This window comes from Zootermopsis nevadensis, unplaced genomic scaffold (genome assembly GCF_977971745.1).
Source record: "Zootermopsis nevadensis isolate Lab colony 2312 unplaced genomic scaffold, Znev_1.0 Znev_ptg000010l, whole genome shotgun sequence".
In the NCBI taxonomy this organism is placed as follows: domain Eukaryota; kingdom Metazoa; phylum Arthropoda; class Insecta; order Blattodea; family Termopsidae; genus Zootermopsis; species Zootermopsis nevadensis.
In genome coordinates this window covers 18,022,630-18,035,481 of record NW_028259142.1, presented here as the reverse complement: position 1 = coordinate 18,035,481, position 12,852 = coordinate 18,022,630, and the positions used below count along the sequence as shown (strand labels likewise).

Below are 12,852 nucleotides of genomic sequence, written 5' to 3'. Positions count from 1 at the left end.
ATATGTTATGCTCTTTTAATTCTACTCAAAGTCTGCAATTGCTGTGAACAAGTGACATATTTTTATTACTGTCTATTAAGTACGTTTCAATGTCTTAGCAGATGAGACAACTTGGGAGAAAGGGACACATATGGGAGGATAACATTAAAATGGAACTTACAGAAAATAGGTTCTGAAGCTGTGTACTGGACTGAAGTGGCTCAGGAGAGGGTCAAAGTGTGGGCTTTGTAAACATGGTGATGAACCTTTCAGTTCCACAAAAACAGCATCCTCCTCAAGGAAGACTCTGTAAGATGTAGTTAAAAGGTACATGTTATAATGGAAAATAAAGGACCAGACAAAAGTAAATTCACATGACATATTTCTTAAGTGGTTTATTGAATCTTCAACAAATAATACAGTATCAATGCATTCTCTCTGAAGACGAAAACACTTATCCTGCTATGAGATAAAGTTCTCTTCACCTGTCAGTAGAAGGCAATGTCATTTTCTTTAAACTACCATGTCCACAGACAGTTTAACCATTAGGCAACTTAGGTGGTCACCTAGGGCAGCAATATAGGGGAGGGGGAGCAAAAAACTGAATGAATTAAAAAATAAAGAACAATGTTGTAAAACAAATAAAAAAACAAAAGGAAGAATAAATGCATATTTATGTTTTGATGTTTTATTGATGAAGGGGTTTATGTGCAGCAGTTGGGGTTGTGTTGTAAATGGAAGAGCCTGTGTTTTAGGTATGTTTTACTGAATATGTGTTCCATTTATGTCAGTCACAGTATTTGGTTTATTGTAGTAGTTAGGGGCTTACAAATAATTCTTTACTTTCATATTTGTGAAGATGGGTAATTTACACATTTTAAAATAGTTTACTTCTAAGGTATTTTCTGTAACAGGTGAAAACTTAAAGCTAAAAATTGTCTTGAAACATAATTACTGAGCCACTGAAACATGAGTATTATACAACATTCACCATAGAAATAAGCACAACTCACCAAGTCTGCTTAGAGAAAATAAGGACATTTGACATCCTAAGGTAAAAGCCACGTATTATTGCACTGAGAAGATTGTTTGGCAGACACCTGAAGTTTTGGCCATGGTGAGAAGAACAGATATCACACACACATTCTGTCACCTGGGAGATCTGGAAATAAGAAATAAAAGTTATGATAACTGCTTACTTTTATTTTATATTTTATGAAAGAACTTAACCAATGTTTCTCAAGCAGCGCATTATGTTGTTACAGAATCAATATATTCCTTATAACCAGAATATACTCTTCAACCAAATAAAAATCACTTGCTGTTGACCAAAAAGTTTAGGTGTTTCTCCTGCAATAATTAAATATGTAACAATTTCACTTTCATATGTTTCACATGCTATTTTCTTACTTGCCACAAAAGCAAAGTATCAGTACTTTATTCTTTTAACATTTGATATATACACATCAGAGTCTGGCCACATTTAACAGACACCTCATAGATACATTATGGTATTTCCATGGTATATCTTGTTCAGGTTATAAGGAAACAGAAATGGAACAGAGGTGATTTGTCAGACATGAGCAACAGTTTAAAGAAATTACAAACAAAATTAAACAATTTTGAAAAATAAATAAATATAGTGAAACAAATTGTAGAAAAATTCCACACTAGGATTTTTAATGTGCGATATATTATTAAACCAGATCAATCACATGATTTTACCTAGCTTCTTGCTACAATAGGTACAAAATTGAAACACAATTATTATGTCAACTGAGACACTATTTAGCAATGTAGCGCGGAAGAAAAACTTTACCTGAAGTACACACGTGTCACGATTCAATTCCTTTGACCTGATTAAACAAATTTTAAGGTAAACTAAAAGTATTGTAGTATGAATTGTATTTATACTTACATTTTAAACATTTTTGGTGTTTGTGTTTAAATAAATGAAAATCTGTAAAAAAGAAAACAATACCCATGCCAAGAGAGCCCTAATGAATAAATTTCAAAATAAATGTAATAACGAAACATTAAACAACACAAATTTAATATACATTTGCATATAAAATAATATAATCACAGTATTTAAATAAAAATAAGAACATCATTAACAAACAGCAATTGTACAGAGGGCTGATCAAGTAGTAGCTTGAAATATGACCACTGTGACTTTACACATAAAGTGATTTATCACAGCCTTAACAGTGCTATGGCTTGGGAAATATGGAATGGCTAGCCACACAGGAAATAAATTGTTACTAGGCCAGGCACAAAATGTGATCTGTCAACAAAAACTGGCATTTACCAAAACATGGTAACAGTATGAACTCCCGAAGTGTTGGGAACAATATCTGTAATCTGTGAACGCATCATTGAGAAATGTGTTTGAATACTGTAGGACACTATTTTCAACTACTGCTACAAAATCAACAGACAAAATGTTAAAATATAGATGGTACTTCATTCAGTATGTGTGCTACAGTGTATTTCCTTTCCAAAAAATAGAATATTTCCCAAGCTGCAATATCAATAAGAAGGCTGTCTTCTATTCTTCCAAACCAAGAGAAAGCATATGTACAGTGGTAACATGTCAGCCCTCAGGACTAGCAGTAGACGTGTGGCATTGTATGATGCAAGATTGTGTCAGTCTTGGGTCTGCGGCTCTGCCTGACAATGTCATTTGCTGTTCATTGTACACACCTACAATCTCCTCTCCTGGAGTTCGGTCATCTCCTGTATCTGATGAATCACGGCGACTCGTTCGAGAATTCTGCTTAGACAGTGACTGCAAAAATATATACAAAGATATGTGAAACCAATAATTAAAGATAAACAGAAGCATCTTAAAAAGACCTGAGAAGTCAAATGGACTTTTATTGCCAACAGTGCTACCTGCACAAAGTTAAATTTTGTGTTTCTCTTTTAATACATAGGACCCTAATGTAGTTCCAAGTGCATGACTGTTTTTCAGTCCTTTTCTTTGACTTCACTGATTTCCTTATGCAGTCATGGAATATATTCATTTTGTGAAAATATCAACCGCAGATATCTGTAACTAAATTTACCTACATAACCTCCCTTTGACTAGTGATTGTGGTGCTATTGGCTTATGGAAAAGTGCATGGAGTGTGGTCAACTGACCACTCACCTGCATGTCAAGGTGTAGCTATCCCCTATGTGCCTTCATGGTTTGAACTGATTACCAATATATTTCTGAACTTACAGACATGAACTTATTTTTTCCATCATGTCCAAACTGGCTCTGTGGATCACCAAGCCTTCTGTATTTATATTGGCGACTCTTTCCCCAACAGTACGGCTCAGGAGTACGACACTTACAATTTATCTGTAGTGCTGAGATGTAGAAATTGGACAGCTCTGATATGTCTTCAACGAAAGATTATAAGGTTCAGTGCTTAGCACATGGGTAACTAACAGCCACTTAACTAGTCACAAAATGTCCAACCTTCTATGAAAAATAAGTGCTAACTAATCTGTTCAAACTGATTTGTCACTGGATTCTGTCCTGAGCCAGTTGAATCCAGTTAAAACAAGGGCAAATCTATTGTTTTATGACTGATCTATATTTTTATTTTTAATTTCTTATTTAATCAAAGTTATGAATACCTGATATTGATAAAGGACTTTTGGGTTATAAGCTGCATGAGGCGGCTGAATGGTGAATAAACTGTACCTTCTGCCAACGTTTCGAGAGCAATCTCTGCAGAAGATATGCTTTATTCACCATTCAGCCACCTGACATGTCTTGTAACTCGAGAGTCTTTCAACTTCAGTTGCAGAGGAAGCTTCACTTTGTACATTATGAGTACCTGATTGTGACGCCGACGTGGAGGAGAACGTTTGTTCCACAGGGCTTCCAACTGATCAAAGTGCTGTGACTGAGCTAATGCTGCCTGCTCTGGTCCAATCCCCTATAAGTAAGATTCAAACAACACACAATGAAGATATTTCTAAATTATATTTACTTTTCACAAACTTCTGCCTATGGCATCATTTTTTCTTTACACAACAATTAATTATGTTTAACATTGCCCACTGTCTAACACACTCACTGTGAAAATTGAGATTTTCCATTTATCAGACATGCTTCAATACTGCCTGTGATAAAAACTCTGATTTAGCATACAACTGCTATAACTTCGGCTTCAAGCCCTGGCATTTAATTACAGTATTTATTTAATTAACACAGCATTTGAGGTATTTGTTCTGCTACTGCCTCCAAGTGATTGGTTAGCATGAATGTTTAGTATTTACTTTGTTCTGGACTTGTTTTTGAAGAAGTATTTTATGGTCTACATTTAGGTAGTGTGTGTTTGAATTCACCTGGAGAGTCTGAGGATAACCAAGCCAAACCTCAGTCAGGATACCCAGTAGTCAAGCCAAGATTCAAATTTGTTACACCCCAAATTCAAGTCATTCATTCATTTATTCAGAGACCAGCTAAATAATTAAGTTTGTTCCTTAATAATTCAATGTTGATTCTAAAATAGCAGCAACAAATTATAATTACTAGTTTAAAATACCTGTGAGCCCATGTTGCCTTTTGACGGTATTTTTGAGATCTCTTCCATGCTTGCTGAGACAGAGAACCTCCGTTTGAGGCGTTCATCCACAGCAGCCATCATGATTGATGATGTCAGATGACCATACTTTTTCTGCCAAGTGTATGTATCCAAAGAAACCTCCTTCTTCAGTAGGCGTCTCATGGGTCTTTTTGGAGCTGATGGTCTGAGATCTAAATAAACAGACCAAATATATATATCACAATGAAAGGAAAACCCATGATCAGTAACAAAATAATGTAAGTCAATACACTGGCACAGTGTTTTAATGTAAGTCTAAATGTGCTACACAACTTTGAATTCAAATGCATTTATATATTTATACTCCAGATGATACAAATTCATCATACTTGCCCTCTATTTCCTTAGCAGGAGCAACATAAGTGGGCATTTTAACATAAGTTGCTGGAGTGTTATGAAGACAGACTATAGGTAGGCAGCGGTTCTCCAAGAGGTACACGGCAATACGTGAAGCATCTGTTGACATCTCCAGATTCAGGATTGGAATATGCAACTGGAGAGAGGATATGGCACGCCCTCGTTTTGTGTCCCATACTATGATACTTTTGTCTTCAGAACCTGCAATGAGAAAATTCAGTTTATAGTAATAAAAGTAATAAAGCTAATAATGAAGATATTACTATTATAAAAAATGATCAAGGACTTGAATTCTGTTCTATAATACACTTAAATCTAAGAGCTATCATCACTAGCTTACCTGACACAGCCAAACTGCCATCTCCAGTGACTTTCACACATGTGACATAGCCAAGGTGGCCTGTAAGTACATGAATGTCATTGCCAGTGTTAATATCCCATATGATAAGATTTGAATCACGTGACCCTGATACTACCAGTGATTTGTTCAAGATGGAGACAGCCACGCATGTCACATGATCAGAATGACCCACCAATACCTGCAAAATACAAAACCATCTTGAGAATGAATGAAATCTTGATAAAATTGCAGAAAAAGTATATATTAACTGCTAGTATAAATGGCCTGAAAGGAATCACAATTTGTCTATTTTAAGATGTATTCTTTCTTTCTCACTGGGAAACTTATCAAAGCATTCAAATATATATCCTCAGCTATTATAAATGCATGTAAGCAGAAGTGGTGATGCTTTCTTGTGTTAATTATTTTAGCTGTAATACTGTAGTGGACTGTCATAACTATGTAATTTATATTTGTATTAGAAACAGGTACTGTATTTGTTAATTGATATGTTCTACATCCTTGGCTTAGGTCTGTGAAGGATCTGTGGAATGTAAAATAAATTCTATTCCATCGTTTATTTTGGATAGCATGAAAGTAGCAAAGGATGATTTTTAACCGTGGACTTTGTTAATTATTCTACACATTTCATTACAGTAATAGTGTAGTGTAATACCGTTCTTACATGCATGTTTCAGGAATATAAATTTCAGTAATATCATAATTATGTTTGTTATTCAATTTATATTGAAGGAAAATCTGTATATTTATCAACACTTTCACAGACATAATAAAAATCTTTGTGCCTGTATATGAGGCGTCTCATATTAATCCATGACTGGCATCAGTAGGAACTGCAATATTTCTGTGCCTCTTCTGGTTACATTTCAAACTACTATTTTATAATTTTTATCAGTAGGACTAATTTTTATTAAATATCATTGTGATGTTGAATTAGAATTGTTGTATTTTATATTTATCACCATGTTATGTAGGGTATAATAGAGGCATGCAAATTTGAATTTCTGACAAATTTTTGTGTTGCAACCTATGAGGAACTCCATATCACATTTGAAAAATAATATGAAAAAGCAAGACATATTAAATTTTAATATGCTGCAGAAACCAGACTTAAGTAAGAGAGTTGATTAGTGACAAACATGACTGAAAGAGGTCAATATGACCTTTCTTGGTTTACCTGAGCTAGTTTCCCTCCTGCTACCTGCCACACCTTGAGAGACATGTCCCGTGAACCTGTGATTACGTGGAGTGAATCCATTGTTAATACAAAGCATGTTACTTCTTCACTGTGTGATACTATATACTTCTCATCTTCACGATTCAATGACCATATTCGCAAACTGCAACAGAATTGTATCAGTTAACTCCTTTCTATAAAATTTAATATCAAATCATTAAAGGAATGTTGGTACCATATATTCATAATAAAACTTTTCATTCTTTAATGAAGTGTATGTATTCTTCCACTGCGCTCTCTCTCTCTCTCTCTCTCTCTCTCTCTCTCTCTCTCTCTCTCTCTCTCTCTATATATATATATATATATATATATATATATATATATATATTCTCTCAGTTTCAATTGTGACACTGCAGGTTCACAAACAATTTAAACTATTAAGATACTAGACTGATGGGCAGACATAAACATAAAATAAGCCTGTGTTTATGTTTTATGTATAAAGTATATGAAAATAAATGTGTAATTGGGTAGTCTGTCCATGTGTATTTATGTATTAAATTCATGTGTTTATTGGTAACTGTACTGCAATTAGCTTTGTGACCAGAAACTTACATGTGCAGTAATGAACATATAATTAATTATGAATATAATATGATAAAGAAAGCACATGGAAACTAAAGTACACATTTTCATTTAAGAAATGGAGATAATGATACACCAGATTTATTACAGACTGATGAATGTGATAAGACTGACTCTTCTTGAGTGTCATCAATCAAAATCTAATATGAAGCACACCCTGTTTACCTGTTATCACCACTGCCACATACTACATATTTCATGTTGTTTGTAACTGCAAGACACATTCCTGGGCCAATGCACGAATGCAGCAATGTAGCATTGTCTGCTAACCATACTGCCAGAACTCCCTGCTGATCACTGGACACAACACGACGGCTGTCCAACATGATAGCCACAGCTGTGACTGTGGCTTGATGACCCTAAAAATTTTTATATATGTGCAGTTCGAAAGGAAAAGTATCACAATAGAACACAATAAACAACAAGATGCTTCTCTCCCATTTTAATGTCAAAACAGCAAATATCTTTCCAAATCTTTATAACTAGGCAAACAAATGTGAGTCTGTATTACTGGATTGAAAATTCAATTCTTTCTGTTACTTTTTGTTTCGGAGGACATTTTTAGAACTTTGAATAAAGGGACAATGGCAACATAAATTGCTAAAATAATAAAATTATGCAATCACCAAACATGAAATATATTAATACACAATAATGCCAATCAGTCCAATAAAGGAATACGTTATAACTGAACAACTAAACAAATAAACAAACACTATTTAATAGCCAAATTATGATTTTAAATACCTTCCAGGTCATTAAAATTTAACAGTTCATATCTTCATATAAAATATCAGCAGCAATTAACTGTTCACCTAACTGTACACACACACAAAATTGTGTAGAGATTATTAGTGTCATTTCTGGAGATCATGAGACCTTTTGTGGTGAAATATAATATGCAGAATAGTAAGAACCCACAAAAGATAATACGATAAGATATGTTACTTGCAAGAACAGCAGTTACAGAATTTTGAAAAAAAAAACACTCTGCTCTTTCAGAAGCCCAGGAAGTCTTTATTTTATTGTCAACTTACTTTAAATGTTGAAACCACTAGACCCAGTGTAAGGCCCCATACTCTGGCCGTCTTGTCTTCTGATCCTGAGACTGCAAATAGTCCATTTGGAGAGAATGCCACACATGTAACAGAAGCAAAGTGACCTTCCAATGTTGAGTGTAGTTCATGAGTATTGAGCTGCCAAATATTTACCAGACTGTCCACTGATCCTGTAACAGAAGACCAAATCCATTATCACCAAACTAGGATTATCAGGTATTCCTAACAGAGACCTCCTGCATGCAAAAAAGAACACTAAACAATGCACCATGATGATTTGTCATTGTGCATTCCTTCAATTAAAATTACTCATTTTCTACAGGGTTTGGTAACTTTTATAATATGGGAAAAGATGATTTACACCTCCACATTGCAGGGCTGCTGGCCATATCCTAATTCTATGGTTAATGGTCTAGCAGTATGCTAGTGTGACACATGATAGGCTGGTCTGCCGACAATGCCAATAAAACAACAACAAATTTTACGATACCTAATAATCTGAAGAATATGAAGACAGTCATTTAGGTTGTACAAACAATTATAGGTTTAAAAAGCAATAAAACTGACAAGCTTCTGAGTTATTTGAGGTCATAAAGAAGTGAAGAATGTTTCTCTATTGGAAAAACTTCATTATATTTAAATTCTATTTGATTAGATGTTAAAAATTAACCTGTAACTGCCATTAGGCCATCCCGAGAGATATCCAAGCATGTGATAGGAGCTGTGTGGTTCTGTTGAGACTGCTGTGATGTCTTTTGACTGCTGCCTAGAGGACTAATTCTGCCACTTGTAGGTCCTACTCCATCCTCACGGCGGAAGCTCCAGAATGTGATGCGATTTCCACCTAAAATATATCCACATCAAGAAGACCTCATTGTGCTAGAGGGTTACTGACAATCTAATCAGAAATTTTAGGCTTTGAATGCCAAAATAGTAGAGGATTGCACAAATCTATTTATCTTCATGAGTACTACATAACAAGTTTTTTTATAGTCAACACTAAAACTTCATTCCCGCCATTAAATAAAGTGTCAGTGATGATTGGATGCGTTACTTTAGGTATGAAATTTGTTTGTTTTTACTTTATTTAACAACACATGATGTCAAAAACATACAATTTACAGTAGTCTATATGAACTGCAAATAACTGTGATGCAGAATTTTCTCTCAGGAGTTAGTAATTATTCGACTGGTCAAAAAATTCTTTTCTGTAACAGGACCTGAATGTTCATCACTGCATTCACAGAAGCCAGCCACTAGAGAATGTCCTAAGGTACTTCAATCAAATTTATATTTTTACATCCTAATTTTTAAGATATATTTTTAATATTATTCTTCTACCTATGTTTTTATTTCCTTGGTGATGTCTTCTCTTTGGGACTTCCAACAAGTATTTTATATGCACAAATTGTTTCCCCATGCATTTTACATATTCTTCCCACCCCATCCATTTTGGCTTAATTTTTAACAGTATTAAGAGATGAATATAAATTATGAAGCTCCTAATTTTATAATTTTCTCCATCTTCCTATTACTTCCTCAAGACCCTGCTTCCAAACATCCTCAAAATATATTTTTTCTTTAGAGTTAGAGACAAAGTTTCATAGCCACAAGAAACTACATAAAAATTACAATTGATATATTCTGATCTTCATATTTTACATTTTCAGAATTTATGATGTGTCATTCTGGTTTCTTACTTTTATTTTTGCTATAGAATATTATATTATACTAACCAGCTGTCACAAGAAAATCATCTTTGTCAGTCACTTTGACTCCTGTGACATCAGTGGAATGGCTAGTCAATGTCCGACTCAGTCGGCCACTGTGCATGTCAAAGATGTAGATCTTGCCATCAGCCCCTCCAACCACAGCTCTTCGATTATCTTGAGCAAGGCAGAAAGACCTAATCTGTAAATAAAGCAACAAACATGGTCTGCAGACATATTGCACAGACACAATTTGTTAATTATTTCCGTGGTATGGGGTTTTCCTTTTACAGCACATTGTCACTCAGCTGGTCAAGAAATTCCCTGGTTTAAGGAACAACAAATTAAATTAAATTAAATTAAATCCGTGGCGTAACAGCTCCAGAGAACCAAAGCCAAGTAACTTGACTGCTGGCCTCACGTCCACATGCCTAAGCATAGGTGAACGATCATTCAACCAGATATAGGGTGACGTGTGGTCAGCACGACGAACCCCCAGCCATTGCTAGCTTTCCTGACTGGATTACACTACCCATTGTAGCTCCCCAATTTCCTCACAATGCTGGGTTGGCACTGGTCCCATACACTGGTCGAAAGCTCATGAAAAAATTTCTTCTCCCCCGAGACTCGAACCAGCGCGCATTCTGTATCGCCGGTCCGAAGCATGATGCCTCAGACCGTGCAGCTACGGTGCAGGACTAAGGAACAACAAAGTTATTACTATGTTTACAAAAGTTATTCTGAGCTAATTACATCTAGTCCATATCTTCATATCTAATTTCTCTAACAGTCAATCCTCTCTGATTTCCTGGCTCAAATATTAGGTGTCAAAGTCCACAGTTTCTTTGTAATACACCATTTTATTTTCCACTTTCTTCACTGTTACTTTTGAAGGGTTATAACTGGAAGACACTAATGTTGTCCATGATAGTTCAGTTGGTAGCATGTTTACCTGTGTTGCAGGTGATTGGGTTTTGATTCCCAGCTAAGCAATTTTGTAATTACCATGTATATAATTGTTTCAAAGACCATGCATTTCAAGTTATATTTTTATTTTTTTACAATGACACAATGACCTGTTTCTGTCTGTGGTATACTAGTTCATTCTTTCCATTGTCAGATTCTCTTTAAACAGCATAATCCATAGATCATATGTGACTCACTTTATAAAAAACAGCATTGCTCATGCATCCACACATCAAATATGGTATTTGTCATAGTTTTGTGTTTCTAAAATTTGTTGGCCAAAATTGAAATTTCTCATTCCTTGGCTATGGACTATGCTACCATTACGTGAATAAAATTTAACTGTGGATGCACATCATTATGTTAGTACAATCTATTAGCAAATCAGTAATCTGGAATGCAACCAAAAGATACTGAACCAATTTGTTGAATTTCATTTCATTCTTTTAAGAGTTTATATCTGCATACAATCAGATCAGTTATACTGAGATTAGACACAGTAATCAATTTCAAATAGAGGAGTAGTTGTCTACTGTCTCATGTAAGAGCCGTACCTCTGATTTGTGTCCACGGAGGCTATGAATCTCTGTTCCTGTAGTCAGTGAATGTAGGTATAGTTGATTGTCTTCACAGGCTGCCACTAGGAACACAGAATCACTAGATACATCAAGCATGGTAATTGGAAATCGCAAGCTAATTGTGTTCAATAGACTGAAGTTCTCCAGTAACCACAGGCAGATCGTGGAGTCAGATGAACCTGGAAGTAGTAAAAAAAAACATTCAGCCTCTTGACAAGTATACAGTTACCAATGTGAAAATGAGAAAATTGTGAAATATTTAATGGGTCCAGGATAAGGCTTTTGAAATATATAAAATGCAACAATTTATTTAGGAGCTATAATGCTCACTGAAAAATATGATTCACTGTGAACTGGGTGGCCAGAATTTGAATTCTGATAGAGGTCCCCTCCACCAGCACAATCAGTTCAGCTTTACACACCATTCATCCTCCTATCAATATAGTACCAGTACTATTTTTGGAGCCCTGAAAATGGCTAAAATGATTAATTCCAGGGGAAAACAACATTTAATTTAGTCTGTATTATATACACCTCCGTATGCCTTCCACTAATAGACTTCTGTTGTTGTTGCTCCAATTATTTAGTTATCTTGACATTCCATCTCTGCTGGCCTCAAACACATACACAAATCACACATCAGTACTAAAAATCACACAGAGGAACTCTTGAAGTGTTTTATGGATACCTTTTAAGACCCTGATCATGCAGACAATCAAACCTCAATAAAAATGATAAGGACAGTAATGTAATTAATGTTTCAGAAGCAGGTAAAACCTAGACCAGATTAGTGTGAGTCCTTTCCCTTAACCTATGTAGATGGAAAGGGGAGGCTTGAAATTGGATGTGTGATCAGTGACAGAAACCAAAATATTAACCAAAACAAAGTTAAGGAGAGGACATAATATGATTTAAAAACAGTAAATACAATATTTAACAATGCTGTTGCATCTGCAGAGATACATAATATTTGATAACACAAGAAAATCATTATGAATGCTGAATTGGTGGAGATCTATTTTGGTCTAATTTGGTTAATTTTAAGGGTCATTTTAAAATTTTAAAAAAACTTTTATGTACAATATTTTGAGCTCTTTGATCTATTTTGATGAAACTTTAAATATAGCATTTCTGTTATACAAATACTATCATGCACAACTTTAATTTATTCTATAATTTGTTTAAAAATAACTTTCAACACATTTTTATTTATAAGTATATCTGTTGGATACTTTGACAGACTGACAACACTAATATTATATAATTACTACTATGTGTGTGTCATTAACTTCAAATAACTTTAAGGACCACTTCAAGTAAGGGCTATATTGAACCTTTTACATTTTATCTTCCATGTCTTCTAAAAGATTTTAATGAATGTCTTCATATGCTCTGCCATGTGTATCTGATTT

At 34.6% G+C, this 12,852-nt stretch overlaps 1 protein-coding gene across 5 annotated transcripts in view; it reads right to left on the bottom strand.

Moving 5' to 3' along the window:
* Window positions 1-359: 359 nt before the first annotated feature.
* LOC110836320 (NACHT and WD repeat domain-containing protein 2) overlaps window positions 360-12,852 on the bottom strand; it is a 227,011-nt gene continuing 214,518 nt past the window's right edge. For 3 of the 5 annotated variants that reach the window (XM_087346673.1, XM_087346674.1, XM_087346676.1), the window contains 11 exons: window positions 11,417-11,619; window positions 9,924-10,098; window positions 8,858-9,031; window positions 8,167-8,357; window positions 7,295-7,488; window positions 6,485-6,647; window positions 5,287-5,485; window positions 4,923-5,147; window positions 4,530-4,741; window positions 3,816-3,917; window positions 2,016-2,770 (listed from right to left, as the gene is read on the bottom strand). In XM_087346673.1, coding sequence (XP_087202799.1) covers window positions 2,576-2,770; window positions 3,816-3,917; window positions 4,530-4,741; window positions 4,923-5,147; window positions 5,287-5,485; window positions 6,485-6,647; window positions 7,295-7,488; window positions 8,167-8,357; window positions 8,858-9,031; window positions 9,924-10,098; window positions 11,417-11,619 — 2,033 coding nt within the window. In that variant the 3' untranslated portion in view covers window positions 2,016-2,575. Of the gene's footprint in view, window positions 1,142-1,897; window positions 1,940-2,015; window positions 2,771-3,815; window positions 3,918-4,529; window positions 4,742-4,922; window positions 5,148-5,286; window positions 5,486-6,484; window positions 6,648-7,294; window positions 7,489-8,166; window positions 8,358-8,857; window positions 9,032-9,923; window positions 10,099-11,416; window positions 11,620-12,852 lie in introns of those variants that run through there. The other 2 variants (XM_087346677.1, XM_087346678.1) reach the window with 2 other exon arrangements.